The sequence below is a fragment of the Orcinus orca genome, chromosome 13, assembly GCF_937001465.1.
Source record: "Orcinus orca chromosome 13, mOrcOrc1.1, whole genome shotgun sequence".
NCBI classification, from domain to species: domain Eukaryota; kingdom Metazoa; phylum Chordata; class Mammalia; order Artiodactyla; family Delphinidae; genus Orcinus; species Orcinus orca.
In genome coordinates this window covers 59,552,956-59,571,148 of record NC_064571.1, presented here as the reverse complement: position 1 = coordinate 59,571,148, position 18,193 = coordinate 59,552,956, and the positions used below count along the sequence as shown (strand labels likewise).

Genomic DNA, 18,193 nt, shown 5'->3' with positions numbered 1-18,193 from the left:
ACAAAAAAAAACCTAGTCTTTGGGTAGAGTCATAATAATATGCCCATGGATCTCATTTTGGTTAGTGGAAGCTTCAAGCTCTGAAGAGGTATCAATTAATTGTGAACAATGACAAAGCAACTATTATTTTCATTTTACTAATGAAATGATTTTTAGAGTTGCAGTGTCAGTGCATTGGCTGGAAAGAAAAAAATGCAAGTTTAGATTCCTCACCACTAGGTCCAATACTTAAGTGTTTGTTGCTTTCTCGGTGTTTTAAAAAATTCGTTCCATGGCAACCAGTTTGGAGAGAGGGATTCACTCTCCAAGCAGGCAACAAGTATGTGATGGAGTTGCATGACTCTGTTGGGAAAGGTTTGAGTCAAACACAACATGCTGGCTCAGAGCAGAAAGGAATCTCTGCAGGTAATATTCCCATCAAGTGAAAAAACTCCTTCTTGCATTGTTCTAATGTTCATAGACCATATATATCCAGCACGGGGGTGAGCAAAGTGGTGATCTGGCTCAAGGACTAGGATTGAGCCCATCTATTTCCCTACTTCCTGATGCCATCTAGTGACTAAATGGTGGTGTGATTATGATATTAATAGTGATCCGTCTCCCCTGCCTGACTGCTTGTTTGCCTCTAGATACTCTATGAACGGGATGGGGGAGGGCAGTGGTTGGGTACTGATGTTAGTAAATCCCACGTCTCAATGATCAACATAAATTCTCCTGACAGCTTTGCAAAAATGCAATCTTTGCTTCAGATCTGGGGTTTAAAAGCATCTCTCTCGGTTTTGTGTTTAATAGTAAACATTTGAAACAGTCACAGTTTTAAAGAGAAGAAGCAGGTTTCGTTCCTTTGGAAAGGGAGGACAACTCTTTTTTTTTGGCTTTCTCTCACTGTCCGCAGTTGTTTCTGAAAGATGCACAGGGCTTAAGAGTCAGAAGTAGGAAAAGGGGGCACTGAAGTAGAGCCACTGATGCAACCTAATGCTCACAGGTTCTTTGGGTGCTTATTGGGAAAATTCCCGATCCATTTTGTTGAGAAAGATACTCATTTGTTTTAGAAAAGTAAATCTATGCAGAGTCTGTGAGAACAACCTAAGAATATCAAGAATATTTTAAGCCTCACATATACATTTACCACGGCATCCTCTGTCTCAAAGAAGATTCAGAGTGTCAAATTTCCTATCCGATTACTGATGGCAGCAAAAACCTGTGCTTAGAGTTTTAGACGGAAATATCAGACATTATTTTCTTGCAAATTGTAACAATAACAATGTAGCTAACAAAAATAACTTTACAGGGGCTTCCCTGGTGGTGCAGTGGTTGACAGTCCGCCTGCCCATGCAGGGGACGCGGGTTCGTGCCCCGGTCCGGGAAGATCCCAACATGCCGCGGAGCGGCTGGGCCCGTGAGCCATGGCCGCTGAGCCTGCACGTCCGGAGCCTGTGCTCCGCAACAGGAGAGGCCACAACAGTGAGAGGCCCGCGTACCGCAAAAAAAAACACCCCAAAACAAAAAAAAACTTTACGTTTTGGCATGATGCCATCCCTTGCTTAGATCCAATACCACAAAAGTTTAGTTGATGCAATATCAATAAAATAAAGTCCTTGCAATATTTCTGATAGTAAGTGTCCCAAACAGAGTCCAGTATGTAATGAAGCATTTGACTAAATAGGTTCCAGTGACTTGGCATGAACATCACACCCCACTCTGTACACATTCCTCATCCTTCCCTTTGGAGAAATCTCACGTACCAACTGGTTGAAAGGGCTAGTTTGCCTGTTAGTAAGATCTTGGCAGCAAAACACTAAGGATAAGACAACCAGTGTGTATGAGAGTTGAGGGTGGGTTTCGTTGACAATATCTAAGCTAAACTACAGCTAGTGGAGAACCTACATGTCAGTAGATGATTAGGTATTTGTGGCAAAACTAGGTGGGAGTCCCATTCCTTTTGTCCCAACACGCCAAAACACAGTTCTAGAAAATATCAACTAATGTATGGGGGCTGATCTGCTCAGTGCTATGTTTCCAGGAAAATATAGACTCTCATCCTTTTAATCCCCCAGGATTTGACCTAGATGAGGATTTTTTTTCAAGAGCGGTATTCAAAACCCCCAAAAGACAGAGGGTAATTGGAAAAGTCAGAAAGGAGCCCTAATTGATCCAGAAACTTTCTATCAGAAATGCTTGCTAAACAAGGAAAGAAAAAATGAATTTCTTTCTTTTAAAAATCTATGTATGTTTTTAGAAGGATAGATATAATTAACAGTATTCTAAGCAGTTTTCAAACAACTTGGAATCTACATCTTTAACTAAAAAGGAAAAAAAAATTCAGGAATATGCTTCCTTCCACGTCTCCCCCCCCCCCGCCCCCCTTCTCCCATTTATAAAAGAGATCGGATAAAAAGGAACGCCAACCTGACATGGGCTTTCAGGGCAATCCTAGACATCTGAAAATGCCATTCGAGTTCTTTGACATACATCATCTATTTTTGTATTTATGTATCTCTATGCTCTAGGAAGAGATGGGATAGAGGAGATTTACTTCTGAAACCGTATCTGATACTCACAGAAATCATTTCAAATTAGCATTTCAAATCTTTCTGCTTGTTTGTTTTTACACTGGTTGAAATGGCAACTTTCCGTAAAAAGAAGGTTGAAAACAGCATTTCTATTTGCTGTTCACGAAAAGGTCAGTGTTTCACAAGCCTTTTAACTACTGATAGGTCTGTCTGAGCTTTATCGTTTATTTGGGCTAGATTCCAGCTCAATAGCCCATCTGATGTGTTATTATTTTAAATATTCAAATTATTTCTGAAATGTAAATAACATCAAAATAGAATCAGCCTTTTATAAATGAAATGATCAAGTTATTATGTTGTGAAATTTAGAAACTTCATGGCTTAAAAAAAGAGGGTAGAAATTATTGGAGGCATTTTTATGCGACACCTGTGTAAGTCCAGTGCGTTACACAAAGTAACTCAGCAGTATAGAAACGTGTGCCAGAAGCATCCTTTTTTTTGTTTGGTTGCCAAAGCCAAAGGTTAGGCATGCTCAGCTTTGATTTTCATATAAACACTGAGAATGAAGTGTTCATTGTACTGTTGTTTCTAAAAACTGGGAATCCATCTTCTGTAAGGATAACGGCATTCAGATATCTTAGACAAGGGTAGCCTGGGATGAGATCTTAACAATTTTCTTTTGGCTAATTCTCTCATTTTAAAATATGTTCTTGTCAGGCACATAGATAATTCTCACCCACATCATTATTGTAGCCATGTTCTTTAATTATATGAGTATCATGAGAATGGAAAATCTTTTAAGATGTCTTCCTTGGGAAGAAATTACAAATTTTAATGTTGAGCATAAGAAGGTAGAGAATTATTTTTCTCACAACTAGACACATGGGCCATATCAGCTTTATCTTAAATATTTATATAATGTAGTCTTTTTAGGTGAAATTGTTTGAAAATGGTTATATATTTGGTATACATTTAAGAGAAACTGTTCCTTCCACTTGGAAAGAACAGAATCTTCACACTGGAGGATGGGTCACTGCAAACCTAGGATCATGTTTTTAGGAAAGATCTCCTTGGAGAATTTATCTATTGCTCTACCATGTGGCTTTAAGAAGTCTAATAACAAATGCTGTAAATTAAATGTGGGTTATTTCAACTTGGGAATGTAGGGGAAATGTCTTTGAAAATCTCTGGGCCATATCCTTCCAGGCAAATAAACAATTTCCAGTACAGAGGGCTGTATAATCATTCTAGTAAATTAATTCCCTTCTACACTACTGGATTTGGGTAGGTAGATCTCTTTGCAGTCAACAAATTAGGAGGGCTGGGCTCTGCATTAACTGTCAAAATTGACTCAGTAACATTGACGTTAGCTAATTTCTCTCTTGGTGTGTTTGGTTGCTAATGTGAATTTCCCTACCATTTGCATATCATGAATGTAATAACTACAGAGAAGCATTTGATCCACTCATATTTCTTGGAGGCATGGAAGCTATATATGATGGGTTTCTATGGTTACACACTTCACGTTTGGAGATGTACGTGGGGGTCTTTATCCTCGACCCATACCTGCATACATATATAGAATAAAAGGCTAGGTAGGTGGGCACTAAAACATGAAGCATGTGATCCAGAGAGGAACAAAATGAACAGTGCTGCTGCAGTGTGTAGCTGTAGGGTCTAATCCTGTCCTAAACATTTATAGAGATACCACTGTCTGAGGCCTGTTTTCCAGGTGGAACATCATTATAGTTGACTTTCCAATAACAAGTTCACTTTCAATAAAACATGACCAGAGTATTTTTAGTATGAGCCTTTTCCGCATTGTTGAGAGGTAATAGTAAACACTACTAAGGGTAATGAATATGATGGGAATAGCCATGGAAGAACTACAAAGGTTGGAAATCGGGGAAAAAAAGGTTAAGATTGCATATTCCCAAGGGGACACCTCTCTGGATCTTCGAAAAAAGGTTAGACTGCATGATTTTAAAGAATGCGAGCAGGTTAAGCATCTGTAAAATACTGCATTGATTACCAGGCAATTCTGGGCAAGCAATTCTTCCTGTCAAGACATGGGTCATAATTCTAACTACAAAGTTATATTGCTTTTTTGAAGTTATAATGTTCTGTTCTACAAATCAATCAATCAATGAAAATAATTTATACAATGACCACTGATTTAAAAGTCCCATAGGAGAGTCAATGAGAGGACCTTTGACAAAATGGAAATTGGGAGAGCCTCTGAATGCATCTGTTTGGATATCTTGGCAGGGAAGAAGTCACAGCTAGATACTCACCCATTTCTCATTGGCTGGAATGCTGAAGCACTCTCTCCCTTGGGAGTCCCACCACTTAGTGGTTGCTCCTCCTATAGGTAAGACATTCTCTGCTTTGGGAGATGATTAACCATGGCTGGGCTAAGCTCTAAAAATTAAATGTCTCTTACAATTGTTTCCCCTTCCTATGCTATCTTTGCAGGTGAAATATCATCAGGACCGACCAACACTTGACGTATGCTGGGTGGAAGACAATGAATGTGGCTAGAGGTGATAAGAACACGATGGTTGGAAAGAAGAGCAGAAATGCAATCCATTACCAAAATCTGTAAGTAGATCTGAATGAAAGTTCATGAAGCCACTCATCACAGCACCTTTCTTTCTTTGTAAGAGAAATATGATTTTTGTATGTCTCTTCTATGTCATGTGCTTGTTTATCAATTGAAATGCTTAGTTTTACCAACAGCTGGAATGTCTTGGCCAAGTGTAGTGAACACTACAACAAAAGCCAAGTGCCATTTTTAGGTCACTGTAAGATCCAGTGTCGTACATGGTTGATCATGAAATGGCCAAGTATTCTTGAAGTTATGAAACTATACTCATGACTTGCTCTGGATATAACTGCCCATAATCAGACACAGACAGAAAACCATAATCAAAGAGAAACTACCCATCTTGAGCCAGGAAACACTGAAAGAAGTCTTAAAGGAGTTGATTTACATTCTTGAGATAGTGAAGTTTTGTCACCATTAGAGAATGTAAGGGCTTCATCATCTACCAGAGGAAACGTGTTATTTTTCTGATTGCTCCCACAATGTTCTCAGATGGAAGCAGCCAAACTGGTGAATCTCACTTTGACAGATTAGGAGCAGGGGCCCTGGGCTGTGGAATCAACAATGAATCTAGGCCCTCGTGGACAAGAGCATGTGTACAATGATCTTTTATTAATCGTGAGACCACTGCGGGGGAAGGTATTGCATCAGGAAGTCTCATTGTGGACGAGAGCCACCTATCAGAATAGCTGCAGAATTGAAGACAGCATGCTTTATAAGAAAAAATTATAAGAAGAAAAAACTGAGTGGGTTTATGCTGTGAGCCACAAAAGCAAAGCTCCATAAAACCTTCACTGGTGGAAGGCTTGAATCGGAATCTTTGAAAGACTAAAATTAGCTTATAAGAGGTTAGAATCATTGGGCCACGGCATTTTGCTGAAGAGTTGCTCAACAGGCAAGGCTACTCTGGTCACTGAATTATTCCTTTTGCTGTTAAAGAAGTAGACGTTGGCTGCTCATTCTGTGTTAAACCAAAGATTGGGTCCCAGGAGACACATTAATTGTTGATCCAAGAAAATTACCTTCCCATAGGAAAGTGTTCTGTGTATGACCATATATGGATATAATATGGGAATTCTAAAGAATAATATGAGGAATTCTAAAGAAAAATTTAAAGACAATGAGATGCATAAAGTATCATTTATCTCAATATTCTGACCCTGTGCTCCTTTGGGACATTAAAAGGAAACAATGCGTGACCAAAGGGTTGACATTTGCCAAGTCGAATACTGGGCATCTATTTTCTTTCTTTTGGATGAGGATACCAATTGCACAATAATACCTTTTCGGTCTTTATTTCTTCAAAACATGAAAGCAAAAGATGAAGTAGATGACAATGAGAAGAGAGAAAACATTCCATACAGAATATGCTGTATCGCTAGTGATTAAATCAGAAACAATTAGAAACTTTATTTGTCTGTGTCAAGAGTGTGTACCATTTATAAGGAACAGCACAATTAGTGCACTTCCCCCCCAAGCTGTGCATAATACACACAAAATAATCAAACAAAAGAATTTTACACGACTATAATTCCTAATACAACCCTGAACAACCAGAATCATATTTTCTCGAAAACATGAAAATTTAAAAAGCAAACAAACAAACCAAAAAGCTTTGAAGTTGACCAACGGCAAGGATTTCTTAAAGTCCTTTGTGAAAATTTGCTGTGGGATTATTAACATTCCAAATATGGCTAGAAAGGAGGGCAAAGGCTTTCTAATGTTTCAACCACTCCTATCCCTTGACAGTTTACTTGGTGTTCCTAGGCTAGCTTTCTATTTAATAAATCTTCAAAAAAAAAAAAAAAGGGTTAGAGTTTGCCCTCAAAGGAGTTAGGCCACCAGTGTGTTGGGCCATGACAGGTAGGGGTGAGGCTCCAAGAGATAGGAGCAATTGCAGAGCTGTGGGGGGCATAGAAAAGCACTGCTGTCCAAGAAAGGTAAAAATTGGGGTTAACTGGGCCTTCTCAGTGATTGGATCACCAGCACAATTGCCTTACTTGGTTTAAAATGGGAAGATGTGCAGATCTGCAAGATGGGCTAAGGATACATAGACCGCTTTTCGTACCCTATGCCTTATACTGTCTCAGTTAAAGACAATCTTAGATATTTAGACAGGAGGGTTTCAGAATTGTGTTTTTCTCGTAAGATCAGACTGTTTCCGTGTGACTGCGTTAACCCCCTCTGGGCAGGGATCTGGGCTGTCTTGTCCATGGTTTAGTCCCCAAGAGGTAGCACAGTACCTGGCATATTGAGTGGGTAACCAGCATTTAATTATTCATTCGGTCACCCAATGTTTACTAAATGATGAATGAGCCTGATTATTAAGTGGAAGAAAATACGAATTAAAATTGTTGAGAGTTAAGGATCTTTGAATCAATAGAGAGGGCTTAGGGGTGTCTCCGGCCTGGGATTCTTTATGGCTAGAGGAGTGTCTGAGAGGGGACCTCAGTCATTCCATTTATACCTCATTCGTGGACTCATGGCTTTGGAATGTTGGGTTTATCCACCCTCTCTGATACAGTGAAACAGAAAGAGCCATTCCTTTTCCAGCGTTAAAAATCTCCCAGGGCAATGCTCCTGGGAGGCACTCATCATCCCATTTAATTGCTTCCTCCTTAGTCCTAAGTAGAGAAGATACACTTTTAAAGGCCTGTTGCTCACCACGGCTTCTTTCCTCCTCAGGAACTGCAGATACAATCAGAGCGGTCTGGATGGTGAAAGAAACGGCTCCAAATTGCCTTTTACATACAAAAATAAAATGAACAAACCAGCACTATCTACCGTCTGTGCCAGACAGAGCAGATGTGAAATAAATACTTTGGGGGCAGGGGTGTTGTGGGAATGGAAGCTTTCAAAGCTCAGGCACATCTAACGCATCCCCTTCTCTACATGCCCTTCTCCTTGGCCTTCCTGAACCAACAGGTGAGTTTTTGAGGCTCTGATGTGTACCAAGTGGCTAATTTTCCATGAAGATACTTTGCCTACTGTCCTCTCAATAGCTTTAACTTCCCATGTAACAGTTATTGCTTCTTAGAAATGAACATGCAATCCATGAATAAGCCATTTTCTCCTTTTATCCCTAATCAAACTCAATAACAACACAAAAGTTACAACTCAGGTGAAAAGAAAACTCACTTATGTCTTCAACGACCCATCAATCAACGTTGCCCAATGGGAGAACGGTATGTGCTATACTCTACTATGTACAGAGACGCTTGGTTTTGTTGTATTTGTTTTTCATCCATGCACTGTGTAACAGGTATCACAACAACATTCCCAAACAGGCCCATGAAGGAGGAGCAGATGTTCGGTCATGACTGGAACAGGAGTGTGCAGGCCATGGATGCTTTTGCAAACAAAACTGACGGGCGATCCCAGGCAAGAGCAACGTGGGACTGGGACACACACTGATGCAAGTGGAAAAGGATGATGTGCTTTTGGAAGGGGGTTATTCTTCCTGTTTGTATGAGGGGAGGTGAGCAGGAGGGTTGGGATGGGGGGGTCTGGGGGGTTAGCAGGGCTGGAACACCAGAATATAAGGGCCTTCCTAATCACAGTCCAGTGCTAAAGAGATAAGAAAGGATTTTGCATGTTCCTGGGAATCTAGGCGCGATGTTCCTGTACCTGGTGAACAAGAGTGCCAGGCCTATCTTTCACTATCAGACTCTATCTAGGACCATGACTTTTCTGGGCTCCATTCCAGCTGCCATGTTTCTTCCTGGAGGCAGCTTCACCTCTGCTCCCATCCCAGAGATGCGCATGCAATTTAGTTATATGGTGAAGACATGCTTCTTTCTTCTTCCATGCCCATTTCCTCTCTTAATCCAAAATAATTTTTTAAATGCTTGGGGGAAGGGAGAGTTATCTTAATGATTTCCATTTTTACCCGAAACCCATTTGCATTTAGATTGGTCATCACCTCCCACAAGAGAAGCAAAAACCCTGATCCTCCCCCCAAAAACCAAAACAAAAACCTAACATCAACTACCTCCCCAACCCCACCCCCCAAACAAGCAAAAACGAACAGAAAACAAATCAAAGACTTTACGATTTATGAACCCAGAGAGAACACAGCCCTCAGAGGCTGAGCTGCAAAGATGGCCCTGCCTCCACGCCTGGTTCAACGTGACGACGCCCCTGGGAACAGGAGGTGATGCCTTCTCACTCCGGCCCTAGTACAGAGTCTGCTCGTGAAGCTGGATTCCATCAGCAGGTAAGTGGACATGACAAATGTCAGTTTCTTCTGTTCGTTATACATAATTTTTTATGTATATATATGTGTGTATATATATATATATATATAAATTTACTACATCTGATTGTTCCTTTAGAAGCCTTTTATGTGGCAGTAGGCCTCCAGGGAGGAGAAGAAAATGTACAAGAGCCACAGGAGCACAAAGAGGCAGGATGTGAGGAGCTTGGCAGTCCGGGGCCCACCCAGCTCACCTCCGATTTCTGGCCTCCGCCGATACAGCAGCACCCCGACATTGATGAAAGCAAAAATGGTGAAGAGAGTGACGGAGAAAGCCAGCGTGCCAGGGGACACTTTGAACTGTTCCCCGTTGGCTGCATGGTAGATGGCAGCGATGGACCAGGCCACGCCAATTCCCAGGAAGACATTCACTGCGTTGCTGCCCGTGACGTTACCTATGGACGCATCTGCGTACTGGTCCTGGGTGGCGGCCACTTTGCTTGCAAATGTGTCTGTGGAGGAAGAGGAAAAAGGCCATGACACTCAGCCACTTAAAGAGGTCTGTGGAGTGCCGGCAGCTTCAGCTGCGTACTCTGGAATCAAACCATCGATGGAGACCCCGTGACCAGGACAGAGCTTTGATGTTCCCTCGAGTCCCAGTCGTGTGGTCAGAACGACAGGATCCAGGTATCAGGACTTGCTGACTTATAGGTGACCCTGGTCAAGTTCTTTACCCACAGATACGGTTCTTTGTAACGCTGAGTTTGCAGGGAGGCATGTTTCAGAGCGTTATCATGGCCTATCTGCATCAGAATCAGATGGGCTCCTTCTTAAGAATGAATATTACCAGGCTCCGTCCGGCCATGCTAGATCATAAGTGCCGGGACTCGGGAACATGTTTTTACAAGATGCCAAAAGATTCTAGGTCAGTGAAGTGTGAGAATGGCTGCTGAAGGGTATTACTGAAGGCTGCTGTATCATCAGCTCTAGTTTATAGATGAGAAGGTTCAGGGCTCAGGAAATATTTCCAAAGATTCAAGAGCAAGTCAGTGGTGGAAGTGAAACTAACTGACCCATGATAACAACTGACATTTGCCTAGAGCCTTACAAGCAGGAAAGCAGATTCACCTATGTTATTGTGTTGATGGTGACAACAGTTCTATGAGGAGAGGGAACCTTATAGGTGAGGATACTGGGCTCTGAGAGGTGCAGCATCACCCAGCAAGGAAGAAGCCATGTTAAGGCTTGAGCTCACGCCTCCTGCCTTCATGCAAATGCTGTGCATCGTTCCATCTCACCCTTCCCCGGCCTGGCACGTTAATGGCCATCCTCAAAGCTCTTTGTTCGCCAGTAATCCTGTATGCATCTTTTCTCTGAAGCTGGGAAAATCATACTTTTCCTTTCTCCACAGGGAGTAGGACAAGACTGACTTACACTTGGTGAGTAGAGCACCGGGGCTTAGTGCAAACCCGAGTCAGAGGGTGTGGAATTCTGCCTGCACAGCGGAATGTGTGACCCCAGGCAGATGACTTAATTTTTCTGAGACTCAATTTCCTAATCTGTGAAATGAGGATAGTCAGGCCCACTTCAGAGTGCTTTTGTTAAATTGAGCTATTAGGGCTTCCCTGGTGGCGCAGTGGTTGAGAGTCCGCCTGCCGATGCAGGGGACACGGGTTCGTGCCCCGGTCCGGGAAGATCCCACATGCCGCGGAGCGGCTGGGCCCGTGAGCCATGGCCGCTGAGCCTGTGCGTCTGGAGCCTGTGCTCCGCAACGGGAGAGGCCACAACAGTGAGAGGCCCGCGTACCTCAAAAAAAAAAAAAAAAAAAAAAAAAAAATTGAGCTATTATATGTAAAATGCTAACGTTTCTTTGTACAAAGCAAGAGTAGCTCCTTTTGGTGCTTTGGGAAGACAATGTGAATGGAGCTGCCTAGATCCATCTATTACAAGTTGACGCTGGATCTGAAATAGCTCCCTTTATTAAGAATGTGAACAGGACTTGTAAGATATTCAACTTCCTTTCTCTATGCTCACCTAGTTACTGGTATCAAAGTCCTCTCAGTTACCTCTGCAAAATACGTTGCACAGTCGGTTTAGAGTAGATATTAGTAACTGTCAAGTTGCACTCACGTTTGCAAAGCCAGCAATGGCAGGTACGCTGTTACCACAAGGCACTATGCTCTGAGCATGCGTGTAGTTGTGTGCTATCTGGATTACTCTCTCCCCTCTGTCGCTATTCGTTGCCACTTCCAATGAGGATGCTACGTAAAGCACGTACGTTTCTATCAGCCTGTAGATTCTTATGCTTTTGCCATGGGTGCTGAGAAGCCACTGGATCTGTGGTGTCACATTCTTTCTGAAAGGGAACTGGTTAACCTTGAGGGCCCATCTCACTGATCCTGACCTGTCTGTGACGGAAAGCAGATTTTAGTTACTGTTTTATAAAGAGGCGGACTGCTTACTCTGTGCTACACATGTTACACGGATATTTTCATTCAATCCTCTTATCAACCTTATAGAGTAGATGTTACTATTTCCGCTTTTACAATGTGGGAAACAGCGATGTTGTGACAGTATGCCTCTTGGACAGGGTGTCCGTCAACAAAGCAAGGATTCTGAGACCAAATCTGTTTGATTTCAGAGCCCATTCTCACCCTAGACCTCACTGCCCCTCCTAGGAAGGCTAAAGGTTTCCTTGCCTCTGTCCATTTCAGGTTGCCCTGTTCCTTCCACTCAGAAACCTTGAAACAGCTCCTTCCTGTGTCCGTGAGAGCAAAGACTGAAGCAGGTATAGGCAGCTTGCTAACCCGTCCTGCTGGACGGGTGCTGCCTTTTTGCATTCGTGATCACGCACCGCAGCCCTGTCAGGACCATCACAACAGAGGCCGGTGAGTGAAAGCCCAGTGAGACCATCGTCACGGTCTCTTGCTGTTCATTATTAAGAGTTGTTAGGACCTGACATAGCAGCAGCCTCAAAAACAATGAAGTCCTTTTGCTTTGACTTTTCGAGGACAGACAGACAGCTCAGCAAGGAAAGTAAAGGAACAGAGTCTAAAGCAGGAGAAAGCCACTTACAGCTCAGCTGCTGCTCAGGGTCACCTGAGATGTTATTCTGCGCTGGCGTGGCTGCTGGCGGAGGCTAGTGCCTTCCCCCCAATGCTGCAGGGGCGGGGACCTGGCATGTTCCACAGCTTACGCATGCATACCTCCCCCGGCACGCAGTACGTGGCACACTAGACTTCCTGGGTGCCCCATCTCCACTCGGAAACCCTGGACTTTCTGGATGGCATCTCTGCTGCCGCCCCAGAAGGGAGTGAGGCACAAATTCAAAGATGTACTGGGCCCTCCTGGGTCTGCAGGGACTTCTTCTCCCTTAAGCCATTTTTCAATAGCCTATTAATGTGAATAGCGCATGAGAATTCTTGTAATAGGTTCCTGGTTACAAATGCCTTTCTTTGGATTCTCTGAAAATTAGTTGCCAAAGCGATCAGCTCCTCACATAAATGAAACATGTTTGGGCGTCTGAATCAGGGAGGTTTTTTTTTTTTTTTTTTACCTGGGTTGCACATCAGACCTTTGCTTTTCAATTCAAAAGATGGGTTAAAAAAATTGTAGGAACACAAGTAAATCCAAACCATCAGCCTTAACTGCAACAGAGACAACTCTGACTTCCAAATGAAGTGTGATGGAATCTCCCCAAACTACCTTCTCTCTCCGCTGCTTAGTGCACAGAGCAGCAGACCACAGACTGCAGGCGAGGCCCTGCCAGGCCTGACCCTGAATGCCAAGCCCGCAACCTGCTATGGCTGAACAAGGCAAAAGCCACTCAAATGCCATTCCCCAGAGTGAAGTCCAAACAAGGACTATTGACATGGTGTGAGCGTATTCAGAACTTGGCCCGTTAAATACAAACATGTATGAATCAGACTGCCACTGTGATTGGTACAAACTAAGTTATGTTGATAATCATTTACATATGTGTGTATAGCTGTACCTACATATATACTTCAGGTTAGTATTCTAATAGTAATTTTTGCTTCTAACTCCCACCTTGAATTCTAATGAATTTTATTTTTATATTTTTCCTTCCTTATAAACATCTTTATTCTCAAACTTCAGTTCTGTTCATTGCTCAGCCATATTATAATTTGTTTGCAATGTCTTTTATTATCTAATAAGATTCACAATAGGAATAATCTTGGCAAATATCGATGGGGTGGACACATGGATTAGTCACTATTCTGAGCCCTTTGCTCAGCCCCTGTAAACTTCTTGACGGAAATGCAAGCGCTAAAATTATACTCTTTTTTTTTTTTAGCCACCTTGTAAGGCATGCAGGACCTTAGTTCCCTGGCCAGGGATCAAACCCGCGCCCCCTGAATTCTAATACATTTTAAATTAGTCGTAGAGTTTTAGACTTTTGGTCCTGCCCCCTTGGTACCCACTGACAGGGAAGATTTGTTTGGGAGGCAGTGTGGCTGGAATTAAGCCATATGTTACAGTCAGGACATAATTGTTCTCTGCATCTAACCTTGGTGGCTAAGTCATCTAGTCAATATGCAGGGATACTGATTAGATATCAACACACTCCCCTTTCCTCCAGAAATGATTTTCTAACTGAACTTAAACTTTATTGCTACACACAGACTAAGCCTCAAACATCTCTTCTGTAAAACTAGTTCTTACAGCCCTGCAGGTCACAGGAAGGGTTTACGTATTACCCAGAGTACCATCCCACGTGGTTTATCTTCGTCTTGACTCTGCATGTGCTGGGGGCCAGCTGTGCAACTCTCAAGTGCTTCGCACTCAGGAGCAGATTTTGACTGGAGCCCAGCCTGCTACGGAGGCATGGTTGCCGCCTCCCATCACCTGTGAATTACTGATGACGCAGGGGACAGACCAGGTGGTTCAGAGCTTCCTGCTGCGTTCGTGGGAGAAGTCTCATCAAGGGGACGCTCTGGGCTCTTCTGTCAGTGTGTTTTTGGGCAAGACACTCACTCTCTGGGGGGGGGGGGTTCTGGTTTCCTAACTCTACTGTTTGGGTGGTACACAGAATACATCAAGAGACTAAATTCATATATATGATTTTGGTGGGATTTTTTCTTTTTTGCAGGCGTTTGTACATGACCACCCACCTTGCTTCAAATTGACTAATCAATGACCATGTCTCATTTTAAAGAATAAATGACCTAGATGAAATAGTCAAAGTGATCTCTAGACCTGAAGATCTTGCCAGTGATGAAACTGTGGCAATATTTATGGAGTTGAACCACACAGCACAGGGTCATTTGACCTCTTAAAAATAGGTAAGAAATGTTGGCAAGGTTACTTACTTCAAATCACATGACCATTTATATGAGTGTAGCCATGCAATAACTGGTGGCAGTGATGACTTTCAGATACTGTGTATCATGTCAATCAAGTGTGCATATCACTGGCACTGGAAATACTGGGACAGCCTAGTTAAAAAAACAATGAAAATTTGGGGCTCCACCCTTCACCCACTTAATCAGACTCTGAGAAAAAGATACAGGAATACACATTTTAACAAGTGCCTGAGATGCCTAGCTTTTCCACCAAGGTTCAAGAACCACAGCTCTCAGGCATGGAAATGGAAGCTGCTACTACTCCCAGTGCCCACAGTCTGGGGGGGGCCTTGCTGGCAGGAAGAGATGTTTGAGTTTCAGGGAAGCAGCTAATTGAGAAGTAAGGAGCAGCTGATTCCTCTTAGAGACAGCGATGCCCACTGATAGACTGGTCATTTGCTCATAAAACAGCTTGGTGGAGGGGCTGGGACTGCTTGACCATGAAGTCCCCCACTCTCAAGTTGTGCTATACTCTTAATTTTTTTTGGGAAAAAAAAACCCATTCCAGCATGGCAACTATAAAAGGCCAAGGAAAGAGTGAAATTTACTTAAATTAGTTGGATTCTGGCTCTTTCACTTGCCAGGTAAGAAGCTTACCTACTTTAATATGGTTTTGAGGGAAATGAGTTAACATGAACAGCGCTCAGAATAGGGCCTGGCAATTATGAGTGCTCAATATTAGTAGTTTTTTTTTTTTTTGCGGTACGCGGGCCTCTCACTGTTGTGGCCTCTCCTGTTGCAGAGCACAGGCTCTGGACGCGCAGGCTCAGTGGCCATCGCTCACAGGCCCAGCTGCTCCGCGGCATGTGGGATCCTCCCGGACCGGGGCACGAACCCGCGTCCCCTGCATCGGCAGGCGGACTCTCAACCACTGCGCCACCAGGGAAACCCTAGTAATTATTTTTATAATACAACAGAGCCAGATCCCAAGAGAATCCATAAGTGGTCTGGAATTGTGAGTTACTGTAATGATTCTAAACTTCTGGGGAGTTATAACAACCTTTAAAGACATATTAACTTTATAGTCCTAGGTATTTAACAATGTGGTAGAACAGGGCTTCCCTGGTGCCATGAGCCATGGCTGCTGGGCCTGCGCGTCCAGAGCCTGTGCTCCGCAACGGGAGAGGCCACAACAGTGAGAGGCCCGCGTACTGCAAAAAAAATAAAATAAAAATGTGGTAGAACATACAATTGTTCTTAAAATCAAAGAGATTTTTATTTTAAAAATTCCATATAACCTAAGTCATAAAAAGACATTAGAGATCTGGTTTATGGCCCTAATTTTACTAGTGACTGAAAGGCAGACCTCTTTGCTTAAACAACGTATATATTCCTCTCTATTCTTTCCTCTCTTTCTATGCACTTTTTGTTTCCCTCTTTGAGAATTCAAATGGAAATTTTATTTATGTACTAATTCCTCTGTCACTAAGAACCTTAAACAAGTTTTTGCTTTCGGTTGTGATATTTATTTACCCCAGTAAATATGAAACCCACACTTTCTTACTCACATACACATACTCACTTCACTGGCTCAAACAAAAAGAAACCTTGTTTGGCATCCAAGTGAAGTTTAAGAGATCAGGGAATTACTGATGTTTGACTGAATAATGACCAGTTAGGAGAGGAGTTGTAAAAACTGAAAAAGGGAAAAACACTTAAAATTTCTGCCCATAAAAACTGTCCCTGAAAAAGAAATGGAGACAATGACACCTATTTTTAGAAGAGAAGAAAAGAGGTAAGTGAAAAGCTCAAGAGGACGCATGTTGGCAGGTCAGAACCCCTGTTTCTACTCATTTTTATCACCAGGGTAACTTTTGAAAAATACCAAATTGTGAGGTCCACTATGAGTTTCTGCTTCCTTGGTCTGGAATGCGGTCTGAGCACTGGCATCTTTTAAAGCTCCCCAAGCAGACTGAGGTCCACTAACCAACTACTCAGAGCCCTTGCTTCACCCTCTGTGTAAGGACAATGGCACCTTCCCTGGATTAGCTGAGATAATGCATGGAATAGCTCTGACATGTAGGTCAACAAAATCAGTATTTTGGGAACAACAGGGTGGAGACAAGATAGCCGAGTAGAAGGACGGGAGCTCACCTCTAATTATGAAAGCACCAAAATCACAACTAACTGCTGAAAAACCATCAACAAAAAAGACACTGGAACTTAACAAAAAAGTTATCCTAAATCCAAAGCCAGAGAAGCCACAATGAGCCAGTAGGAGGGGCTCAATTGTGATAAAATCAAATCCCATACCCACTGGGTGGGCAACCCACAAACTGGAAAATAATTGTCACAGAAGTCCTCACAAGAGTGAAAGTTCGGAGCCCCATGTCAGGCTCCCGGCCTGGGGGTCTGGCAACAGGAGAGGGAGTCCCCAGAGAATCTGGCTTTGAAGGCCAGCGGGGTTTCATCACAGGAATTCCACAGGACTGGGGCAAACAGAAACTCCACTCTTGGAGGGCACACACACACACAAGGTCTTGTGCACACCAGGACCCAGTGAAAAAAGCAGTGGCCTCATAAGGGCCTGGGCCAGACCTACCTGCTGGTGGTGGAGGGTCTCCTGTGGAGGCAGGGGTACCTGTGGCTCACTGTAGGGACAAAGACACTGGCAGTGGTAGTTCTGGGGAGTACTCATTGGTGTGAGCCCTTGGGGAGGCCACCATTTTCTCACCAAGACCTGGCCCCACCCAACAGGCTGTAGGCTCCAGTGCTGGGACTCCTCAGTCCAGACATCCAACAGGGCAGGAAACACAGCCCCACCCATCAGCACACAGGCTGCTTAAAGTCTTCCTGAGCATATAGCTGCCCCCTAAACTCACCCCTTGACACGGCCCTGGCCACCAGAGGGACATACCCAGTTCCACCCACCAGTGGGCAGGAACCAGTCTCTCCCACCAGGAAACTTGCACAAGCCTCTGAGACAACCTCATCCACCAGGGGCTAGACAGCAGGAACAAGAACTGCAATCACAGAAAGTGAGAAAAAATGAGACAGGAGAAGAAACGTCCCAGATGAAGAAACAAGATAAAACCCCAGAAGAACAACTAAGTGAAGGGGCAATAGGTAATCTACCCAAAAAAAGAATTCAGGTCTTCCCTGGTGGCACAGCAGTTGAGAGTCCGCCTGCCGATGCAGGGGACGTGGGTTTGTGCCCCGGTCCGGGAAGATCCCACATGCCGCAGAGTGGCTGGGCCCGTGAGCCATGGCCGCTAAGCCCATGCATCCGGAGCCTGTGCTCCTCAACGGGAGAGGCCACAACAGTGAGAGGCCTGCGTACCACAAAAAATAATAATAATAATAATTTAGAGTAATGATAGTGATCCAAGATCTTGGAAAAAGAATGGAGGGATGGAGCAAGAAGATACAAGAAATGTTTAACAAAGTCCTAGAAGAACTAACAGAGAGGAACAATACAATAACTGCAATGAAAAATACACTAGAAGGAATCAAGAGCAGAATAAGTGAGGCAGAACAACAGATAAGTGACCTGGAAGACAGAATGGTGAAAATC

General features: G+C 43.3%; 1 protein-coding gene across 11 annotated transcripts in view; it reads right to left on the bottom strand.

Annotated features, from left to right (window-relative positions):
* Positions 1-6,397: 6,397 nt before the first annotated feature.
* The window catches only part of SLC8A1 (solute carrier family 8 member A1), a 345,969-nt gene continuing 334,173 nt past the window's right edge, over positions 6,398-18,193 (bottom strand). For all 11 annotated transcript variants that reach the window (XM_049695818.1, XM_033419209.2, XM_033419206.2 and 8 more), the window contains one exon: positions 6,398-9,825. In XM_049695818.1, the coding sequence (XP_049551775.1) occupies positions 9,449-9,825 (377 nt within the window). In that variant the 3' untranslated portion in view covers positions 6,398-9,448. The remainder of the gene's footprint in view (positions 9,826-18,193) is intronic.